This window comes from Oncorhynchus clarkii, chromosome 17, assembly GCF_045791955.1.
Source record: "Oncorhynchus clarkii lewisi isolate Uvic-CL-2024 chromosome 17, UVic_Ocla_1.0, whole genome shotgun sequence".
Taxonomy (NCBI): domain Eukaryota; kingdom Metazoa; phylum Chordata; class Actinopteri; order Salmoniformes; family Salmonidae; genus Oncorhynchus; species Oncorhynchus clarkii.
Window position 1 is genome coordinate 2,942,086 of NC_092163.1, and position 20,820 is coordinate 2,962,905.

At 40.3% G+C, this 20,820-nt stretch overlaps 2 protein-coding genes across 2 annotated transcripts in view; both read right to left on the bottom strand.

Moving 5' to 3' along the window:
• Positions 1-20,820, bottom strand: part of LOC139370044 (zinc finger protein 345-like) — a 637,497-nt gene that overhangs the window by 109,640 nt on the left and 507,037 nt on the right. The window lies entirely within an intron of this gene.
• On the bottom strand, positions 8,351-16,098 carry LOC139369973 (piggyBac transposable element-derived protein 4-like). Its single transcript, XM_071109255.1, has 6 exons — positions 15,551-16,098; positions 14,529-14,626; positions 14,226-14,397; positions 13,405-13,519; positions 8,747-9,999; positions 8,351-8,361 (listed from the first exon to the last, which is right to left on the bottom strand). The coding sequence occupies exons 1-6, from the start codon at positions 15,786-15,788 to the stop codon at positions 8,351-8,353; spliced, it is 1,887 nt and encodes a 628-aa protein (XP_070965356.1). The 5' UTR covers positions 15,789-16,098.

The following is a 20,820-nucleotide window of genomic DNA, read 5'->3' on the forward strand; positions in this document are numbered from 1 at the left end:
TAAAGAGATGCTCTGCTTTTTTGACACTACTCTCCACAAAGCAAGTTCTGCAGGCTCTAGTTTTGTCTAGTCTTGATTATTGTCCAGTCGTGTGGTCCAGTGCTGCAAGGAAAGACCTAGTAAAGCTGCAGCTGGCACAGAACAGAGCGGCTGTCACGCCCTGGCCATAGAGAAGCTTCTATTCTCTATTTTGATTAGGCCAGGGTGTGACTAGGGTGGGCATTCTATGTTCCTTTTTATATGTTTTTGTATTTCTTTGTTTTGGCCGGGTATGGTTCTCAATCAGGGACAGCTGTCTATCGTTGTCTCTAATTGTGAATCATACTTAGGCAGCCTTTTTCCACCTGTGTTTTTTTGGGTAGTTGTTTTCTGTATAGTTGATTTGTCTTACAGAACTGTTCGTTCTTCTCTTTGTTATTTTGTTCTAATGTTTTTTGATTAAATAAAAACCATGAACACTTACCACGCTGCGCTTTGGTCCATGCCTTCCAACGAGAGATGTGACAATTGTGTGTCATGTTTTGTGTTGACCGCAGGAGGGGTAGCTGCTGCTTTTGCAACAGCTAATGGGGATCCTAGTAAAATACCAAATACCAAACTCTGTTGTTCTCTCTGAGCTCAGAAATAAAGAATCTTGGTTTGACTTGGACTCCAGCAGATCCTTATATTATAATATCCACTACAACTCACCCACAGATTGCTGTTTCATGATTGTCTCAATGAAGAGTTCTTCATTCCACTTTCCTGTGGGCTTTTACAAGCCTCCCACTGGTTGAATAAACATTGTTTCCACGTCAAATTAAAAAACATCCTTAACATTGATGAACCTTCACTATCTTCATCCCTAAACTAGCAACATTAACTATTGTCTATTGTTATTCTCGATGACCTTCCTGGCCTTATGAAATCCTAGCTAAATACAATGTTCCCACCCGTTTTCATGTCTTTGGTTATGCAAACATTTGTTTATTAGATTATATTTCTCATTAAGATGAATATAGTTTTAATTCTGCATGGGTCACGCATTGCTTTGGTCATGTGGTCCCTTATGGGTCAATGATTTTAATTAGAATATAGCAATTATGCTCTCTCCTCAATCACTTACAGTTTCTTTGGAAAGTATTCAGACCCCTTGACTTGTAGGTTTAGGTCATCAGTAAAGGGGGCATCTTAAATATTACAATGACCCTTTCAAAGACAGACATCCCCCGGACCTCCCCCTATAACTATTTTTAAAAGGGTAAAAATTATCTGTTTTCTATAGCATTAAGGTCAGGGCGTTGTGATGCCCACTTCAATACCTTGACTTTGTTGTCCTGATTTTGCCACAACTGTGGAAGTATGCTTGGGGTCATTGTCCATTTGGAAGACCCATTTGCGACCAAGCTTTAACTTCCTGACTGATGTCTTGAGATGTTGCTTCAATATATCCACATAATTTTCCATCCTCATGGTGCCATCTATTTTGTGAAGTGCAACCAGTCTCTCCTGCAGCAAAGCACCCCCACAACACGATGCTGTCTCCCCCGTGCTTCACGGTTGGGATGGTGTTCTTCGGCTTGCAAGCATCCCCCTTTTTCCTCCGAACATAACGATGGTCATTACGGCCAAACTGTTCTATTTTTTGTTTCATCAGACCAGAGAACATTTCTCCAAAAAGTATGATCTTTGTCCCCATGTGCAGTTGCAGAACGCTCCTCCATCCTGAGCGGTATGATGGCTGCGTCCCATGGTGTTCATACTTGCGTACAATTGTTTGTACAGATGAACGTGGTACCTTCAGGCATTTGGAAATTGCTCCCAAGGATGAACCAGACTTGTGGAGGTCTACCATTTTTTTCTGAGATCTTGGCAGATTTTTATTTATTTTCCCATGATGTCAAGTAAAGAGGCAGAGTTTCAAGGTAAGTCTTGAAATACATACACAGGTGCTCTTCTAATTGACTAAAATGATGTCAATTAGCCTATCAGAAGCTATAGACATAATTTTCTGGAATTTTCCAAGGCTGTTTAAAGGCACAGTCAATTTAGTGTATGTAAACTTCTGACCCACTGGGATTGTGAAATAATCTCTCTGTAAACAATTGTTGGAAAAATGCCTTGTGTCGTTAACACAGATGTCCTAACCAACTTGCCAAAACTATAGTTTGTTAACAAGAAATGTGTGGAGTGGTTGAAAAATGAGTTATAATGACTCCAACCTAAGTGTATGTAATCTTTAGCTTCAACTGTATATACTGTATCCTTCACTATCTATTCTTCACTATATATTGCATCTTAGCTGCTGTGTTTCTGCTCATCCATGTTTTATACTTCTATATTTCCCATTCCTTTACTGGATTATGTGTATTAGGTTTAGTTGTGGTATTTGTTAGATATTATCTGTTTGATACTGCTGTACTGTTGGACTTAGAAGCACAAGCATTTCACTACACTCACAATAACATCTGCTAACCATGTGTATGTGACCAATAACATCTGCAAACCATGTGTATGTGACCAATAACATCTGATAACCATGTGTATGTGACCAATAACATATGCTAACCATGTGTATGTGACCAATAACATCTGCTAACCATGTATATGTGACCAATAACATCTGCAAACCATGTATATGTGACCAATAACATTTGCTAACCATGTGTATGTGACCAATAACATCTGCTAACCATGTGTATGTGACCAATAACATCTGCTAACCATGTGTATGTGACCAATAACATCTGCTAACCATGTGTATGTGACCAATAACATCTGCTAACCATGTGTATGTGACCAATAACATCTGCTAACCATGTGTATTTGACCAATAACATCTGCTAACCATGTGTATGTGACCAATAACATCTGCTAATCATGTGTATGTGACCAATAACATTTGATTTGATTTTAACAAAACAAATCCATGTGATGTTTGTTTAATGTGGAAAACGGATTGGATTTGTAAAAATCCATCTACAAAAGGTATTTGTATTAATTTTCACACAACTGGTAACCACTGGCTGGTGACATTTAGTGTTTCACCCAACTGGCAACCTAAATCCAATGACGGTGGACATTTTGTGTTGATTTCATGTTGAATTCACTTTAGTTGAGGACTCAAAGAAATGTAAATAGAAACTATATGTTGAACTGACGTCTGTGCCCAGTGGGCTGGTTTGAATAAGCGGCAGGTGTTGGATCAATATCCACCTTAGTTGCTAAATTTCCATGCAATTTGCGACAGATTTTCATGTGAATATTCTCAAATCTGCATGAAACAATATACGCATTTTCCCACCGGAAATGTTTGCATCAAACAGGTGTATTGCGGATAAAATCTTTGCGTGATGACGTAATGCACGGAAAAAATGTTTTCCTGTTGAATTCCCATGTACTGAATGAAAAATGCAAGTTCAATGGGTTTCCATTGCATTTTCAACTCTACTGATGGTTTTGAAAAACCGTTGAGTTATGTAGCAAAAGTCCTCTTGTCCCGTGCACTGTAGCCAACAGCTCAAAGATACAGTGCTGGCAGGCTACTACCTACATGATGAGATTATTATGGATAAGAGCGACATTATTTTATTTGTGAAATGGCAACCAAGCATCAATCATCATCATGTCACCAGAAGAAGGCCATCAAAATGTATTGGAAAGGAGCATCAAGCTCAACACATGCACTTTCACCACCCTGTGAAGTTCATCATTTATTTCATCTGTAGCCTAATAAACTGCATGGTTTCCCAAATCGTAGTGGGAGGACCACACAATATATCATCGCGTGACTCCAAGTTAACTAAGATATGATCGTTATTAAATCAATATTTGCGCATAAAGGATTAATGCCGCCATTTCTCGTTTATACATTTTTACTGACACAAAATGACCCCACCATGTCAAACGAAGTAACAAACCGTCTGTCGGCATACAGGCATATCCTGTTTCCATCAGCCCGGTCATTACTTTGGAAATGGTTGGATCAATATCCACCTTCATGATATGGATGAAGCCTGATTTGGAATGTCTGAGCAGTTCTATCTGATGTCATAATACACTCCTCTGATAATCAAGTGATGTTCACATGTGATGCATTTGCTTCATTGTTTACATTTAAATGGGAGGCCCACTCTGATGATGTATGTCTTACATAGTGGGGCTTTAAATGAAAAGTATGGTGACATTTTAGTGTGGCTTGAAATAAATTGGATTATTAATCATAAACTCCTATAGCAACAATACACTGTGGCTTTGACTTCAAGAAGAGAATGGGCTGATGGGTGGTGGTGCTACTCTATAGGTAAGGCTGTCCAATATGAATGTTCAATACACACAATAGGTTGATCGGTAGCTAGTTAGCAAGCTGTCCAGTCTAATACAAATGTTCAATACACACAATAGGTTGATCAGTAGCCAGCTAGCTGCTACGTCTTTAGCCGGACAGCTAGCTAACACGGCTAGCTAACACAGCTAGCTAACACAGCTCACTATCAACAAAGTCAAAATGGACTCCAGGCCTGGTGGTGGCAGTAGTGCAAATACAACCACTGTTTACCGGAGCTTCCTGAGTGAAAAATAATTTGGCTATATAAAGAGGGCACGACAAACCCTATTCCCCCTCAGGAGACTGAAAAGGTTTGGCATGGGTCTTCAGATCACAACGCAGGGCCAGACGGATTACCAGGACGTGTACTCCGAGCATGCGCTGACCAACTGGCAACTGTCTTCACTGACATGTTCAACCTCTCCCTGTCTGTAATACCAACATGTTTCAAGCAGACCACCATAGTCCCTGTGCCCAAGAACACCAAGGTAACCTACCTAAATGACTACCGACCCATGTCACTCACGTATGTAGCCATGAAGTGCTTTGAAAGGCTGGTCATCTCTGTGAAGATGGGAGAACCTTCCAGAAGGACAACCACCTCTGCAGCACTCTGCCAGTCTGGCCTTTATGGTAGAGTGGCCAGACGGAAGCCACTCCTCAGTAAAAGGCACATGACAGCCCACTTAGAGTTTGCCAAAAGGCACCCAAAAGATTCTCAGACCATGAGAAACAGGATTCTCTGTTCTGATGAAATCAAGATTGTACAATGGCCTGAATGCCAAGTGTGACGTCTGGAGGAAACCTGGCACCCTCCCTACGGTGGAGCATGGTGGTGGCAGAATCATGCTGTGAGGATGTTTTCCAGCGGCAGGGACTGGAAGACTAGTCACAATTGAGGCAAAGATGAACAGAGAAAAGTACAGAGAGATCCTTGATGAAAACCTGCTCCAGAGATCTCAGGACCTCAAACTGGGGCAAAGGTTCACCTTCCAACAGGACAACGACCCTAAGCACACAGCCAAGATAACACAGGAGTGACTTCAGGACAAGTCTCTGAATGTCCTTGAGTGGCCCAGCCAGAGCCCGGACTTAAACCTGATCGAACATCTCTGGAGAGACCTGAAAATAGCTGTGCAGCAACATTCCCAATCCAACCTGACAGAGTTTGAGAGGATCTACAGAGAAGTATGGGAGAAGCTACCCAAATACAGGTGTGCCAAGCTTGTGTTGTCATACCCAAGAAGGCTTGAGGCTGTAATCACTGCCAAAGGTGCTTCAACAAAGTACTGAGTAAAGGGTCTGAATACTTATGTAAATATAGTATTTCAGTTCAAATTCCTAAAAACATGTTTTTGCTTTGTCATTATGGGTTATTGTGATGTCATTATGGGTTATAGTGATGTCATTATGGGTTATTGTGATGTCATTATGGGTTATTGTGATGTCATTATGGGTTATAGTGATGTCATTATGGGTTATTGTGATGTCATTATGGGTTATTGTGATGTCATTATGGGTTATTGTGATGTCATTATGGGTTATTGTGATGTCATTATGGGTTATAGTGATGACGGAAAAACTTAATTGAATCCATTTTAGAATAAGGCTGTAACGTAACAAAATCTGGATTTCCGAATGCTGTCCTCTCCAAATTTAGCTGTATTTTATTGGTTGGAATTGTTTTAAGATGGCCATACTGTGGATTATTTAGCTGTTTGATGTTTAATTCTAGGACCCCTTTATATATATATATGTATATATATGTAATACCAGTCAAAAGTTTGGACACTTCAAAACCTTAGTCCTTAAAAAAAAGAAAAATCCAGTTATTAAATGTGTTTTCAATGCATTTCTATGGGCAATATTAGTAAAGCCCAAATTCAATATTTAATTCATTTATTTATATATATATACAGTACCAGTCAAAAGTTTGGACACACCTACTCATTCCAGAGACTTTCATTATTTTTTACTTTTTTCTGCTTTGTAGAATAATAGTGAAGACATCAAAACTATGAAATAACATATATAGAATCATGTCGTAACCAAAAAAGTGTTAAACAAATCTGAATATATTTTATGTTTGAGAGTCTTCAAAGTAGCCACCCTTTGCCTTGATGACAGCTTTGCACTCTTGGTAATGTAGAGAAAGTTAAAATAAAGAAAAACCCTGCAATGAGTTGGTGTGTCCAAACTTCTGACTGGTACTGAATATATATTTATATATATATATTTAAATCAAATATTGAATTTGGGCTTTACTAATATTGCCCATAGAAATGCATTGAAAAACACATTTAATAACTGGAAAAAAATACATATATTTGTTTTAAGTAATAAGGTTTTGAAGTGTCTGTCCTATATCCAGGCAATATAAGAAAGCTCAGGTAATATTTTATATATTGTTTTAACCCCTTATTTTGGGGGGCACAAAACTACCTCCGTACTTCCATTTGTGTGTATAGGTTACCTTCAAACGAGTTCCGATGATCAACATAGAGAACACACTTTCACAACCCTCCCAAACCTCTCTACAACATCCCCAACAAACACCTTCACAACCCTCCCAAACCTCTCTACAACATCCCCAACAAACACTTTCACAACCCTCCCAAACCTCTCTACAACATCCCCAACAAACACCTTCACAACCCTCCCAAACCTCTCTACAACATCCCCAACAAACACCCTCCCAAACCTCTCAACAACATCCCCAAACGTCTCTACAACATCCTGACATCTGAAGATATCAGTGGTCACTCTTCATCAAGAGCAGGTATGATGAATCTCTCATCTCAGACATTACAACTAATGTGCTGTGAGATTAAATGCTGTAATGTTGGAGGAAATCAATTGTAACTGTTCATGCAATGGACAAATCTTTTTCTCTCTAGATTGTCCTCCATTAGACTCTCCTGGTGCAGGACAGAGTCAGAGTGCTGGTAATTTTCATGTCTACTGATTTCAATGGTGTCAGAAGTGAGAAGTGATGCGTAGCACCAGATTTAGCCAACAGCTCATTTACATCTGTCCAAGAGAAGATTTGAGGCCATCTAGATGTGTCTCTCTGAGGCCCACCGGAAGTGATGCAACATTTGAGGTTTTGTAGAGAGCTGCTGCTGACACCATGTCCTCTGTTGCTATGGTTACTCTGATCACTTTCTTACTCATAGTCTCTCCTTTATTATGTATCTTCTGTCTGTCAGCTGACAGACCCTACCAACCAACTGACAGACCCTACCAACCAACTGACAGACCCTACCAACCAACTGACAGACCCTACCAACCAATTGACAGAACCTACCAACCAACTGACAGACCCTACCAACCAGCTGACCAACCTTTCAACCTACCTTACCTTATTAAAATCCTTTTCGGGTTACTTTGTGCAATTTCCACCTGAAGACATACCCTAATCTAACAGCCTGTAGCTCAGGCCCAGAAGCAAGGATATGCATAGTCTTGGTACCATTTGAAAGAAAACACTCTGAAGTTTGTGCAAATGTGAATTGAATGCAGGAGAATATAACACCATAGATCTGGTAGAAGAAAATACAAGGAAATAAACATACGTTTTCTGTTTTTATTGTTGCTGCATCATCTTTCAACTGAAACAAGAACATCCAAACATACAGATAGGATGCTGGGGGTGGTTTGAATGGAGAACATAAGATGGCAACAGTATTTGAAAAAAGTTTCAGAAAGATATCTTCAGGAATGAGTGAGCTACATGACATTGAGTATATAGTCACCTAGGTGTCCCACACATGTTGCCCAAATGTACCCAAGTGGCCGAATTGGTACAGTGATACATTTTGAAGTAAATTACTATATACAAAACACTCGAATGCCATTCTAACATATTCCCCCCCCCCTCCCCAAAAATATGAACATTTGAAAAAATGTCAAATAACAAGGGTAACTATTTACGCACATTCAATGTATAATGTACAATATTGTGAAGACCCTCAGTCCTCTACACAATATTGTTCTTCTGATGCCATGCCCAATAGCAGTCTCTTTCTGCTGTAAAGCAGAGGGTTACTGAACAGCTGGTGCAGATGATGGGGCATTTCATGTGACACAGAACACAATAACGTCTCCCTACTGTGCCCTTTTTGCCCCGAGGCACATTCATGTCTGCAGAGATGAATCTGGGCAGGTGAACACTACTAGTTGGAGCAGAGGGGACAGACGTAGAGGGGACAGAAGGTGCTACAGTGGACTTGCTGTAGCTAGCAAGCTCCTGGATGAGCAGCTCTCTGAAGGCTAGCTGTGAGATGGGGGGCTGTCCACAGCTCTTGGCCATTTCCTTCTGGAGGATGAAGGCATTCACCACAGCAATGTCAATGAAATGATAGAAAAATGTCTTGTACCATTTCATTGTCTTGTGGAGAACATTGTAGTATCCTATCAGCGCATCTGACAGGTCCACACCTCCCATGCTCTTGTTGTAGTCCTTGATGGCTGCAGGAATGGGGACATTTTTGGTGGTCCATGCCCCTGTAGCGTCCTTCACACGCCTGACGACGTGATCACCACTGAAGGACTTGTGGATAGTGGAGCACATCGCCACCTCTCTGGTGTCCATCCACTTCACAAACAGCAGGCCATCTTCACGGATCCATCTCATGGTACCCCGCTCAGCCTGCTTAGGCATGTCGTTCACCCTGGTTTTCGGAAAGCCCACTCTGTTGGTCTGAATGGTGCCACAGGCCCACATCTCCAGCTTCCTCAGGTCTGTGAACAGGGTAGGGCTTGTGTAAAAGTTATTCACAAACAGTTTGTAGCCCTTCCCTAGCAGCTGAAAATCTAATAACTGCATAACGGAGTCATAGCTAAGTCTCTTACCAGTCGCACAACTGTTCTTCCCCTCATAGATAAAAAAATTGCATGTGTATGCACACGCAGAATCGGCCAAAACAAACAGTTTGTAACCCCATTTAGTCGGTTTGTTATGCATGTAGTGTTTTAGGCCATTTCTGGCCTTTGAGGCTACCATCCTCTCATCTATGGAAAGGTTCTGGGCAGGCTGAAAATAGGTTTTGCAGGCCTCAATGATGTCGAGGTAGAGAGGTTTAATTTTGCAGAGCTTATCAAACCTCGCCGTGCCTCGCTTCGTCTCGTTGTCCTTATCAACTTCTGGGTCACTGATATGAAGCGCCCCTGAGATTGTCAGAAACCTTTTGCATGATATGACAGTGGATGGGAAAGGCAGTTGATAGAGGGGAGCAGTTTTCCAGTAGTCCTTCAGGGTTTTTAGCTTCACAACACCCATGTACATGACCATTGACATGAAACAAAAAAGATCTGACCTGGAAATGGGCTTCCATGTCTCTTTCTTGCCTTCCTGCTTCTTAGCTCCGTACTTATTAGTGTTCAACACCAGGGAATCAACAACTGCCGAGGTGAAAAACAGCTGAAAAAGTTGCATGGGGCTGTACTTAGAGGTCATGGCCAGCTGAGGACCTGGTGGCCTCTTTGGTCTGAAAATTGGAGGCGGTGGGGCCACATCCTCCTCCAGCACAGAGTGCCAACGACCCTCCTCCGCACTGCCAGCAGGTTCCACACTTCCCTTCCTCCGCTTCTTTGTCACCGGCTCCACACCTCTTGATGGCCGGGCGGATGGACCAGCTTCAGTGGGGGATTTGCACCTTGGCAGTATGGGCTCCCAATCAGAATCGCTGGGACTGTGAAATAAAGACAAAACAGACACAGATTATATATAGAGTAAGTAAACATCCACTAAGGTGAGGTGTTGTATTTTATCTACATGTCTAAATGGACATGTAAAAATATATGTAATATATACAGACACACAGATACACCCACAATGTAGAGCAATGTTTACTTTATACATATGTGTACTTTATATGTCATGTCCTAGTCATATTTTTATATATGGCAAAAAAAAAAAATATATATATATATATCTCAAACAACTCAAATGAATAATATTTGATATTATTCATTTCAAACAACGTTACTCACCAATCCAACACAGAATCTTCTCCATTTAGAGTGAAAAGAATAGTCACTGTCTGGTCTGACTCATCTTGTAGTAATTCACTCTCACTATCTCTATCAATCTCATCAATGATATCGTGTAGATCTGTATACTTTGTCTTTGCCTTCGATTTTAAAGATTTACTTGCCATAATTATTCTCTGAAATGCTGCACGTAACCAGCGTGGCTGCCTCGTAGAGTTTTCAATGGCGAATGGTTGTGTCTATACGATTGAGTTTCCCACAAACGATAGTCTTCCTGGATAGAACCATCACATGTTGTCGTTTACCTGAGCTCATTGGCTATCTACCCAGCTAGATTTCAAGACCATCAGTGGTCATTGGTCCGAAATACAGTCCATCAACGAAGAACCGATATATCATATCATTGGTGCGCAATTAGGTCATTGTTTGCCGTGTTCAAATCAGTTCCTTTCGGTCAATATGTCCCGGAAAAGAACCATGAAGTGTGGTTGTTTTACTAACAAACAGAGGAATGCAATGAAACCAAACATGACTCGATAAACGTCCGTTTAGATTGAGTAATTATATTGAACGTTACGTCCAAAGTTGAAGGACACGGAATTTACGACAAGCCGTTTACAAAGTGTTTCCTGTTAGGCTATAAAAATGGATTATATCGAACAAAACGACACTATTGTTTTGTCGTGACCTTTAGATCTTCAAAAGGTAAATGATGAATTTTATTGCTATTTCTGATCGATAATCACATTTGCAGTAAAGCTTATTGAATTCTGACATGGTGGCTAGATTAACCAGAGGCTTAGCTTTCATTTGGTGTATTGCACTTCTGATTTAATTGAAGTTAAATACTTAAAATAATGACATTTCGGGCAATTTTTGTTGAAACGTTTCCCTAGAGGAACGCCTGTCCTAGACAGGTTTTTAAACTGTCTGCTACTCAGGTCCATAAGCTAGGGTATGCATATAATTAGTAGATTTGGGTAGAAAACTAAAGTTTCCAAAACTGTTAAAATAATGTCTGCGAGTATAACAGAATGGATATGGCAGGGGAAAACCCGAGGATAATACAACCAGGAAGTACTATTATTTTGAAAGGCTGTTTTTCCATTGAAAGCCTATCCACCATACAAAGACTTAGGACCCAGTTCACGAGCTCTATGGCTTCCTCTACATGTGACCAGTGTTTAGGCATTGTTTCAGGCTTTTACTCTGAAAAGTGAGGGCGATACAGCACTTTCAATGAGAGGACAGTGGAAATTTCCAGACATGAGCCAAGCGCGTCTTTCTTGTTTCTCCTTTTCTATTGACGAAGCTTTTCTCCGGTTGAAATATTATTTAATTATTTATGACAAAAACAACCTGAGAATTGAAGATGTCCCTTGGGGGTATCCGTACCTATGTAGGACATGCGAGGGTTAGGTTAATAAACAGGCTGGAGCTAGAACCTCGTTGTTGCGCGTCCTTATTTTAGATCATACTACATGGTGTCAGAAGTGGTTGTAAAATTCACATAAATGTGAAGGACGTACCAAGTAAATCATACATTCAGGCTGTTTCAAAGCAGGGAGGGGACAGTGTTGGAGATAAAACAGCGCATATCATTATTTTGCTAGCTAACGAGCAAGGACTGTTGCAAGAGGAAGAAGCTGGCGGGATTTCAGGGTTTGCGACTCCAAGTTCAACGGGCTCTGGCGCAAACACGGACAGGCCAGTGGCTTGTGCTGACGGAGAATTAAATGGATCAGGCACTTTGATGAGCTTCGGATGTTTTCATTCACGAGACTCCCAGTTAGATAGCAAATGTTCCTTTTTTCCAAAAATACTATTTTTGTAGCCGAAATAACTCCGTTAGTTCTTCACGTTTGGCTGAGAATTCGACCGGAAATTGTGGTCACGACAAACATGGCAAACGTTGTTTATAATCAATCCTCAAGGTGTTTTTCAAATATCTATTCGATAATATATCAACTGGGACAGATGGCTTCTTAGTAGGAAAGAGAGAAACAATGGCTGCATTTGTCTTTTACGCACAAAACACTGAGAGACTCCAGCTGACCACTGACGCAATGTTGACGTTCAGGCTCATTTTTCTAAATAAAAACTATGTATTGTGACACTAGACACATTAGGGAAGCCATAGAAAAAGGAATCTGGTTGATATCTCATTCACTGCTCAATAGGGACGCATAGGAACGCAGAGCTTTCTAAATAAGAGTCCCTTCCTGCAATATCAGTTCTGTTATACTCAGAAAATATTTTTACAGTTTGAAACTTTAGAGTGTGTTCTATCCTAAGCTGTCAATTATATGCATATTCTAGCATCTTGTCCTGACAAAATAGCCTGTTTACTTTGGGAACGTTATTTTTCCAAAAATGAAAATACTGCCCCCTAGATTCAACAGGTTAACTACAGTGCCGTTAAAGACTATTTTGAAACGCATTTTGTAGGGAGACACGACATTATTTTTGAGAGAGCTAGGTTTAATATACAGGAGCAGAGTGAAACCACCGACAGTTAAATCACAGCTGTTCACAAACTACATTATCGAACAAAACAAACATTTATTGTTTAACATGGAGACCTGGGAGTGACACCAGATGATCAGAGGTAAGTGATTAATTTTAATCGCTATTTCTGACTTTTGTGACACCTCTCCTTGGTTGGAAAATGGCTGTATGGTTCTGTGGCTAGGGGCTGACCTAACAATTGTTTGGTGTGCTTTCGCCGTAAAGCCTATTTGAAACAGGACAATATGGCTGGATTTACAACAAGTTTATCTTTAAAATGGTGTATAATACTTGTATGTTTGAGGAATTTGGGGATTTTTATGGGATTATGGGATTAATTATTATTAATTATGGGATTTCTGTTGTTTTTAATCTGGCGCCCTGCAATTTCACTGGCTGTTGTCGAGGTGGGACGCACTTGTACCAGAGAGGTTAACAAGAAATTTGTGGAGTGGTTGAAAAACGAGTTTTAAGGACTCCAAACTAAGTGTGTGTAAACTTTGTGTGTGTGTGTGTGTGTGTATGTATGTATATATAAATAAGCAACCATTTAAACAACTGCATTAGCATGAGAAGTAAAAACTTGTTTTACTTACTGATCAAAAAGTGGATCTTCTCCTTCCAAACACATTTCTTCCGCGCTGGAATCAAAACTTTGGTCACCCTCAGAGTCCTCATCCATTCCTTCTGTGTCACTCTCCTGGTCAATTTCTGCAATGATATCATCAAAATGATTATACTTGGACTGAGATTTAGCTTTTCCACTTTTAGTAACCATGTTTAACTTTTTCAGACTTGAGAAGTCTGTAGAAGAGAACGAACTGCTGTGAAACGTAAACTACCGTGCATCTGGTTTCCTTTCACCAGAGAATGAACTCTGTTGTGCACAGCTCTAGCATGATGGCTGTTTGTCCTACAAACGGCGTTCACATACTGCTGGAAATCCCAGCTCATTGGCTATCTAGCTAGGTTTCAAAACGATAGGTGGTCATTGGTCCAAGAACCTTCATGGGCTAATTCAGGTCTTGTATAGCCAATATGTAATGTAGAATCATGAAACATGTTTGGTTGCCTTCTAGAGTGTCTGAGGATTGCACAGAAACCGAACTTGACCGTGTTAAGCTATGTTTGATTGCTAACAAAATTTGATTTCATAAAATTGTTTTGTTGCAAGTTGAAAGAGTCGGAATTCATGCAGAATGCTGTTTACAACACGGATCGTGTTAGGATATACATGTCCTTTTGTCAATTAAAATAACATTAAATTTATCATAAATACAGTGTAGACATGTTGTAGCAGAAAATGGCTGATTATCTACATAGAGGCCCATTAATATCTACATAGAGGCCCATTATTATCTACAGAGGCACATTATCACATTATTTGTTCAAACTAAACTACAGCACTTACTTTGATGAGTCAAATCTGATCCTTTCTTCTCTTCTCCTCCTCTCACAGTTCCACTCAGCCCCGTTGTTTTCCTGCAGTCCACCAGCAGCACAGACAACCTCTTCCTACCCAGCAGTAAGGTGCTACCGGGAGAGGCACGAAACGGGGACTCCGGGAGGGAGGAGGGGCTAGCGTTGTCCTGGTAACCATAAAGAGGGGACACAGACGCATATCATTATGGATGCTGAAGTCACTGTTGAAAAAGTGCTTTACAGAAGCCCAGACCAGACCCTGAGAGCAAGCTGTATGCTAGACCAGACCAAGCTGTACCATCTGGTGTTCTGATCTGGAGAGACTCTTCTCTACTTTGTCAGCATCAGGATGTTGTTGAGGCTCCCCAGAGGATCCACAATAGTCATGTCTGTCTCCTGTGTGAATGAGAACATCAAAAATATGGTAAACTTATCAACTTCTATAGCAATCACAGAGTCTTACAGGAGGAATGAATACATATCTAAAAGGGGACTAAATTAGCCACTTTAATTGTGTTTTTTATATTGTTTGTGATCAGTGGTGTAAAGTACTTAAGTAAAAATACTTTAAAGTACTATTTAAGTAGCTTTCCGGGGAATCTGTACTTTACTATTTTTGACTAATTGTACTTTTACTTCACTACATACATAAAGAAAATGTACTTTTTACTCCATACATTTCCCTGACACCCAAAAGTACTCATTACATTTCGAAGGCTTAGCAGGACAGGAAAATGGTCCAATTCACTCACTAATCAAGAGAACATCCCTGGTAATCATTACTGGCTCTGATCTGGCGGACTCACTAAACACACGTTTCAATTGTAGATTGTCAGAGAGTTGGAGTGTGTCCCTGGCTATCCGTCAATAAAATAAAAACAAACAAGAAAATGGCACCATCTGGTTTGCTTAATATAAGGAATTTCAAATTATTTATATACTTTTGATACTTCAGTATATTTTAACTTTTACTCAAGTAGTATTTTACTGGGTGGCTCACTTTTACTTGCGTACTTTGTAAAAGGGCCGTTCCACAAAATGGGTGCATTTTGCGTCCACTTGATATTTTAAGTAGAAATGCACTGTATATTATATTTTAAAACCCGGCTATACTAGAATAAGTGCACTTTAATATAGACCACATAGAGAATTCAATAAATCCATTTTTGAAGTTCCAAAAATATATGTACCGATGGCAGATTGCCCCTTAATAAACAATTCCTACAGTACTGAACAACATATTCAAGTGTAGAACTTCAGTATAATGCCCCTTTAAAAACAACTGCATAGTTTGTGCCCGTTTTTAAAGACAGTACTCACTGGTGGTAATCGGATCTTCAGTCTCATTTTTCACTCCCAAAACGTCTTCCTCTTTTATTGAGATATCCTCCTCTTTTACTCCAAAAGGGTCTTCCTCCTCTTTCAATTTTACGGCATCTTCCTCCTTTTTGATTCTGAAAGCTTCTACCTCTTTTTCCACTTTGACAACCTCGTTCCCATATTCCTCTTTCACTGTAATATCATCCTCTTGTTTCAATGTGATAGCCTCCTTATTCATTCTTCAAGCTTCTTTGCCTCCTTTCACCAGTTTCTTTCTCCGTCTAGATGAGTGAGTTTATGCTCCGGGAGATTAGCCTAGTGCAGTATCAATGTAACACATTTGCTAATTTAACAAGCAAATTACGTTTAAATGAACCAGTAGATATGTAAACAGAATTATGTTGAAAACACTAAGAGTAATATACACAAAATTGGTCTAAAGAGCTCCAATGTTTCGGTTTTAGGTTTGCTAGCAAGGCACAGCGTGGTCAAATCAGAAGCCTTTTGTCGCGGTTGAAGAAGCCTCCTGTCCCGTCCACTAGATTATACGTCACGCAAGAAGCATCACCTGAAAAATTCATATCGCCATCTGCTGACTGGAGTGGGTAACGCAGACTGGAAAATATGAATTCAATGTTCAGTCTGGCAAGCAATGTCATAAGAAGTCATTTAAAAATAACCAGATGTTATGTTCTTACTTCTTACAGCCAATACTTTCCTCCAGGATTGGCCTGCCTATTAGGCAGGATTAGGTATGTATATAGACTCTTTTTTTTTTAGGTATGTATTTTTTTAGGTATGTATATAGACTCTCTTTTTTTTAGGTATGTATTTTTTTAGGTATGTATATAGACTCTCTGTGTTATTGACTTGTTAATTGTTTACTCCATGTGTAACTCTGTGTTGTCTGTTCACACTGCTTTGCTTTATCTTGGCCAGGTCGCAGTTGTAAATGAGAACTTGTTCTCAACTAGCCTACCTGGTTAAATAAAGGTGAATTTAAAAAAATAAAAAATAAAAGGTGACAGATAGAATAGGGTGGCAAACTCTGAGCTAAATTGACAAAGGCTCATCGCGAACAACACATAACACTTCCTATGGTGGCATATGGGTTATTTAGGCAAGTGTTGGTGTCTCCCATCTCCACAGAGGAACTCTATATCTCTGTCAGAGTGACAATCAGGTTCTTGGTAACCTCCCAGACCAAGGCCCTTCTCCCCTGATTGCGCAGTTTGGCCGGGCGGCCAGCTCTAGGAAGAGCCTTGGTGGTTCCAAACTTTTCCTTTTAAGAACGATGGTAGCCACTGTGTTCTTTGGGAACTTCAATGCAGCATATTTTTTGTTGTTGTCTCCCTTCCCCATATCTGTGCCGGCGTTCTACGGACAATTCCTTCCACTTCATGGCTTGGTTTTTGCTCTGACTTGCGCTGTAAACTATGGGACCTTATATAGACAGGTGTGTGCCTTTCCAAATCATGTCCAATCAACTGAATTTACCACAGGTGGAATCCAATGAAGTTCTAGAAACATCTCAAGGATGATCAATGGAATCAAGATGCACCTGAGCTCAATTTCGATTCTCATAGCAAAGGGTCTGAATACTTATGTAAATAAGTTATTTCTGTTTAAAAATACATATACATTTGTAATACTTTCTAAAGGCACTGTATGAATAAACATATATTTTCCTTTGTTTTCCACTAACCCTATCACCCCTTCCCTGATTGGAGGAAACTAAAGCACAACAACTTTCAGGCTTCTATGTCCAGCTTATACATACTATGTACATTTTACAGACAATGTGTTATACAATAGTTATATTTAGTTTGTTTTTAATCCTATCCTTCAGTTACCCTAAACCTCTCCCATCTAACTCTGAAGACCATCCAGTCCTATCCTTCAGTTACCCTAAACCTCTCCCATCTATCTCTGAAGACCATTCAGTCCTATCCTTCAGTTACCCTAAACCTCTCCCATCTATCTCTGAAGACCATCCAGTCCTATCCTTCAGTTACCCTAAACCTCTCCCATCTATCTCTGAAGACCATCCAGTCCTATCCTTCAGTTACCCTAAACCTCTCCCATCTATCTCTGAAGACCATCCAGTCCTATCCTTCAGTTACCCTAAACCTCTCCCATCTATCTCTGAAGACCACCCCGTTTGATTTATATTTGCCATATATTTTTAACTGTGCTGTTTCACAAAAGTTCTTGACCTTTATATTCTCATAGTTGCTGCAGATAGTAAATTAAAAATAAACATGTTTGCTAAAAGTATTATTATATTATTGTTCAATTGACTATGACTTTTCAAATCCCCCAGTAGTGCTGTCTGCAGAGTTAGCTCCAGGTAAATGTTGCCATTCCTTCACCTGCGACCAAAAACAAGCTACATATGGACAGTACCAAAACAAATGATCTAAAATGATCAAATGATTCTGTCTCTTCGTAGCTAAATCTGCAGAGGTTCATAATTTTCTTTAACCAATTTTGGTCTTTAATTATTATTAATTTTTTTCACCTTTATTTAACAAGGTAGGCAAGTTCTCATTTACAATTGCGACCTGTCCAAGATAAAGCAATGCAGTTCCACACATACAACAACACAGAGTTACACATGGAGTAAAACAAACGTACAGTCAATAATACAGGAGAAGAATAAGTCTATATACAATGTGAGCAAATGAGGTGAGATAAGGAAGGTAAAGGCAAAAAAGGCCATGGTGGCGAAGTAAATACAATATAGCAAGTAAACAATTGGAATGGTAGATTTGCAGTGGAATAATGTGCAAAGTAGAAATAGAAATAATGGGGGTTTTATTATTATTTTTATCAATTAGTAACCAGAATGTTTTGTCTTTTCTGGTGGATTAAACTGAAATTGCAACCAACTTCCTATGGCTTGTATTGTAGTACAGCCCGACAGGATGCTTTCATTGTGCATCTGTAAAACTGTGTGAGGGTTTTAGGTGACAAGCCTGATGTTGAAGAGGCTCTGTTGCACCTTCTTCACCACAGTGTGTTCTTGGGGTCATTTCATTGTGCATCTGTAAAACTGTGTGAGGGTTTTAGGTGCCTCCTGATGTTGAAGAGGCTCTGTTGCACCTTCTTCACCACAGTGTGTTCTTGGGGTCCTTTAATGCTGCAGAAGTGTTTTGGTACCCTTCCCAAGATTTGTGCCTCAACGTAATCCTGTCTCGAAGTTCTACGGACAATTCCTTCGACCTCATGGCTTGGTTTTTGCTCTGACAGTCTCATAGCAAGGGGTCTGAATAATTACTGTTATGTAAATAAGGTATTTCTGTTTTTTATCTTTTAATAAAATAGCTTGGGTGGGCTTGGGCCCCTCTCTCAGTTTCCTGGCCATGGACCCAAAATATCGATGTTTGTTCCCCGAGCCACTTAGTTATCACTTTTGCCTTATGGCAAGGTGCTCCATCATGCTAGAAAAGGCATTGTTCGTCACCAAACTGTTCCTGGATGGTTGGGAGATGTTGCTCTTGGAGGATGTGTTGGTACCATTCTTTATTCATGGCTGTGTTCTTAGGCAAAACTGTGAGTGAGCCCACTCCCTTGGCTGAGAAGCAACCCCACACATGAATGGTCTCAGCCTGCTTTACTGTTGGCATGACACAAGACTGATGGTAGCACTCACCTTGTCTTCTCCGGACAAGCTTTTTTCCGGATGCCCCAAACAATCGGAAAGAGGATTCATCAGAGAAAATTACTTTATCCCAGTTCTCAGTAGTCCAATCCCTGTACCTTTTGCAGAATATCAGTCTGTCCCTGATGTTTTTCCTGGAGAGAAGTTGCTTCTTTGCTGCCCTTCTTGACACCAGGCCATCCTCCAAAAGTCTTTGCATCACTGTACGTGCAGATGCACTCACACCTACCTGCTGCCATTCATGAGCAAGCTCTGTACTGGTGGTGCCCCGATCTCGCAGCTGAATCAACTTTAGGAGACGGTCCTGGCACTTGCTGGACTTTCTTGGGCGCCCTGAAGCCTTCTTCACAACAATTGAACCACTCTCCTTGAAGTTCTTGATGATCCGATAAATGGTTGTGTCACGACGCTGGCCTGGGGGTAGGTTTATGACAGTCATAAATACCCCCCCCCCCCCCCCCCTTTCCTCTCTCTACCCTACTGATGTGACATTTGTAAATCCCTTGGTTAACATAGAGATTCTGGGAACATCAGAAGGTGGGGGGAAATGAACCATATTTTGGTAATCCGACCAGTTGAACATATGCGGTGGTATAATAACAGGATCATTCTTTGATTTAAGGGTAAGCTTAAATCTCTAAATAAAAGGAGATAATCAGACACAATCCATACGGGACTCTGGACACAGATACAGTACAATACATTACAGAGGGAGCTGAGATTACTGCTCTGATCTCTGATTACTGCTCTGCTATGATGTCAGTTCGGTTGTTATCTGAGACATTCTCATCAATGATAGGATGACATAAACTCTACAGTGGAAAGTCTACACATTGTAGTTATCAGAGTCACATGGAATTGTTGTTCAACTTAAATGTTTGAATATAAAATTATTGGTGAAAAGATTAAATGTAATTTTAGCTTCCAAATGAGAGATTTGGGTTTAGGTTAGGTCTCTGCTCAATCAGTGGCCCGCCCCTGTGAAGAGACATGGGTTATAAAACTATGCAAACACACCCTTCTCCCTCCACTAAATAAAGCCTTGACGAAAATGTAACCTCCTTTTCCGGAGACATTAGGATGACGATCCGATGTCAGAATGGTTCAGATATTAACTACAGAACGAAGCCAACCTCAGCGTGAGCTTTGGTTGCGAATGGTATGAACTTTGAACTCTCATTCACTACAGAAGTGATACCTCTTAGCCGTTGAGTTAGCAACAGCAGCTGCAAATGTGGGCTAGGAAAGAACAGACAGAGTATCCCCTCTACCACCCAACGACAACGCTACAACGTTTCCCGTTCACCACCAGAGACACTCCTCAAAGGACAAAGGACTCTGTTGGGCAACACGGCTTTCCATCTACCACCAACCTACTGAAGCGCAGCTCAGAGTAAATATTTATTGCATTTTCCTTTTCCAAATGGGTGGTAATTTAGAAGGCATAGGATATTGTATTTACAATAGCACAGCTTCTCCCTTTGTTCCTCAGACTTCCCGCTCTTCCATTCATTTTCACCCATTTTCTTTTGTGTAACCAGCTGTCATATCTGCTTTGTCCGCTAGAGACGTTTTCCTTTATGACATAATTTGTAATCAAGGTATG

Bases quoted from the DNA above. Each gene is read 5' to 3' on its own strand.
- LOC139369973 (XM_071109255.1), bottom strand. From the start codon at position 15,788: ATGAATAAGGAGGCTATCACATTGAAACAAGAGGATGATATTACAGTG. The intron at 14,398-14,528 runs GTACAGCTTGGT...TATGGTTACCAG, and splicing joins CCAGATCAGAACACCAGATG to GACAACGCTAGCCCCTCCTC. The intron at 10,000-13,404 runs GTAAGTAAAACA...TTTATTTCACAG, and splicing joins GAAGATCCACTTTTTGATCA to TCCCAGCGATTCTGATTGGG.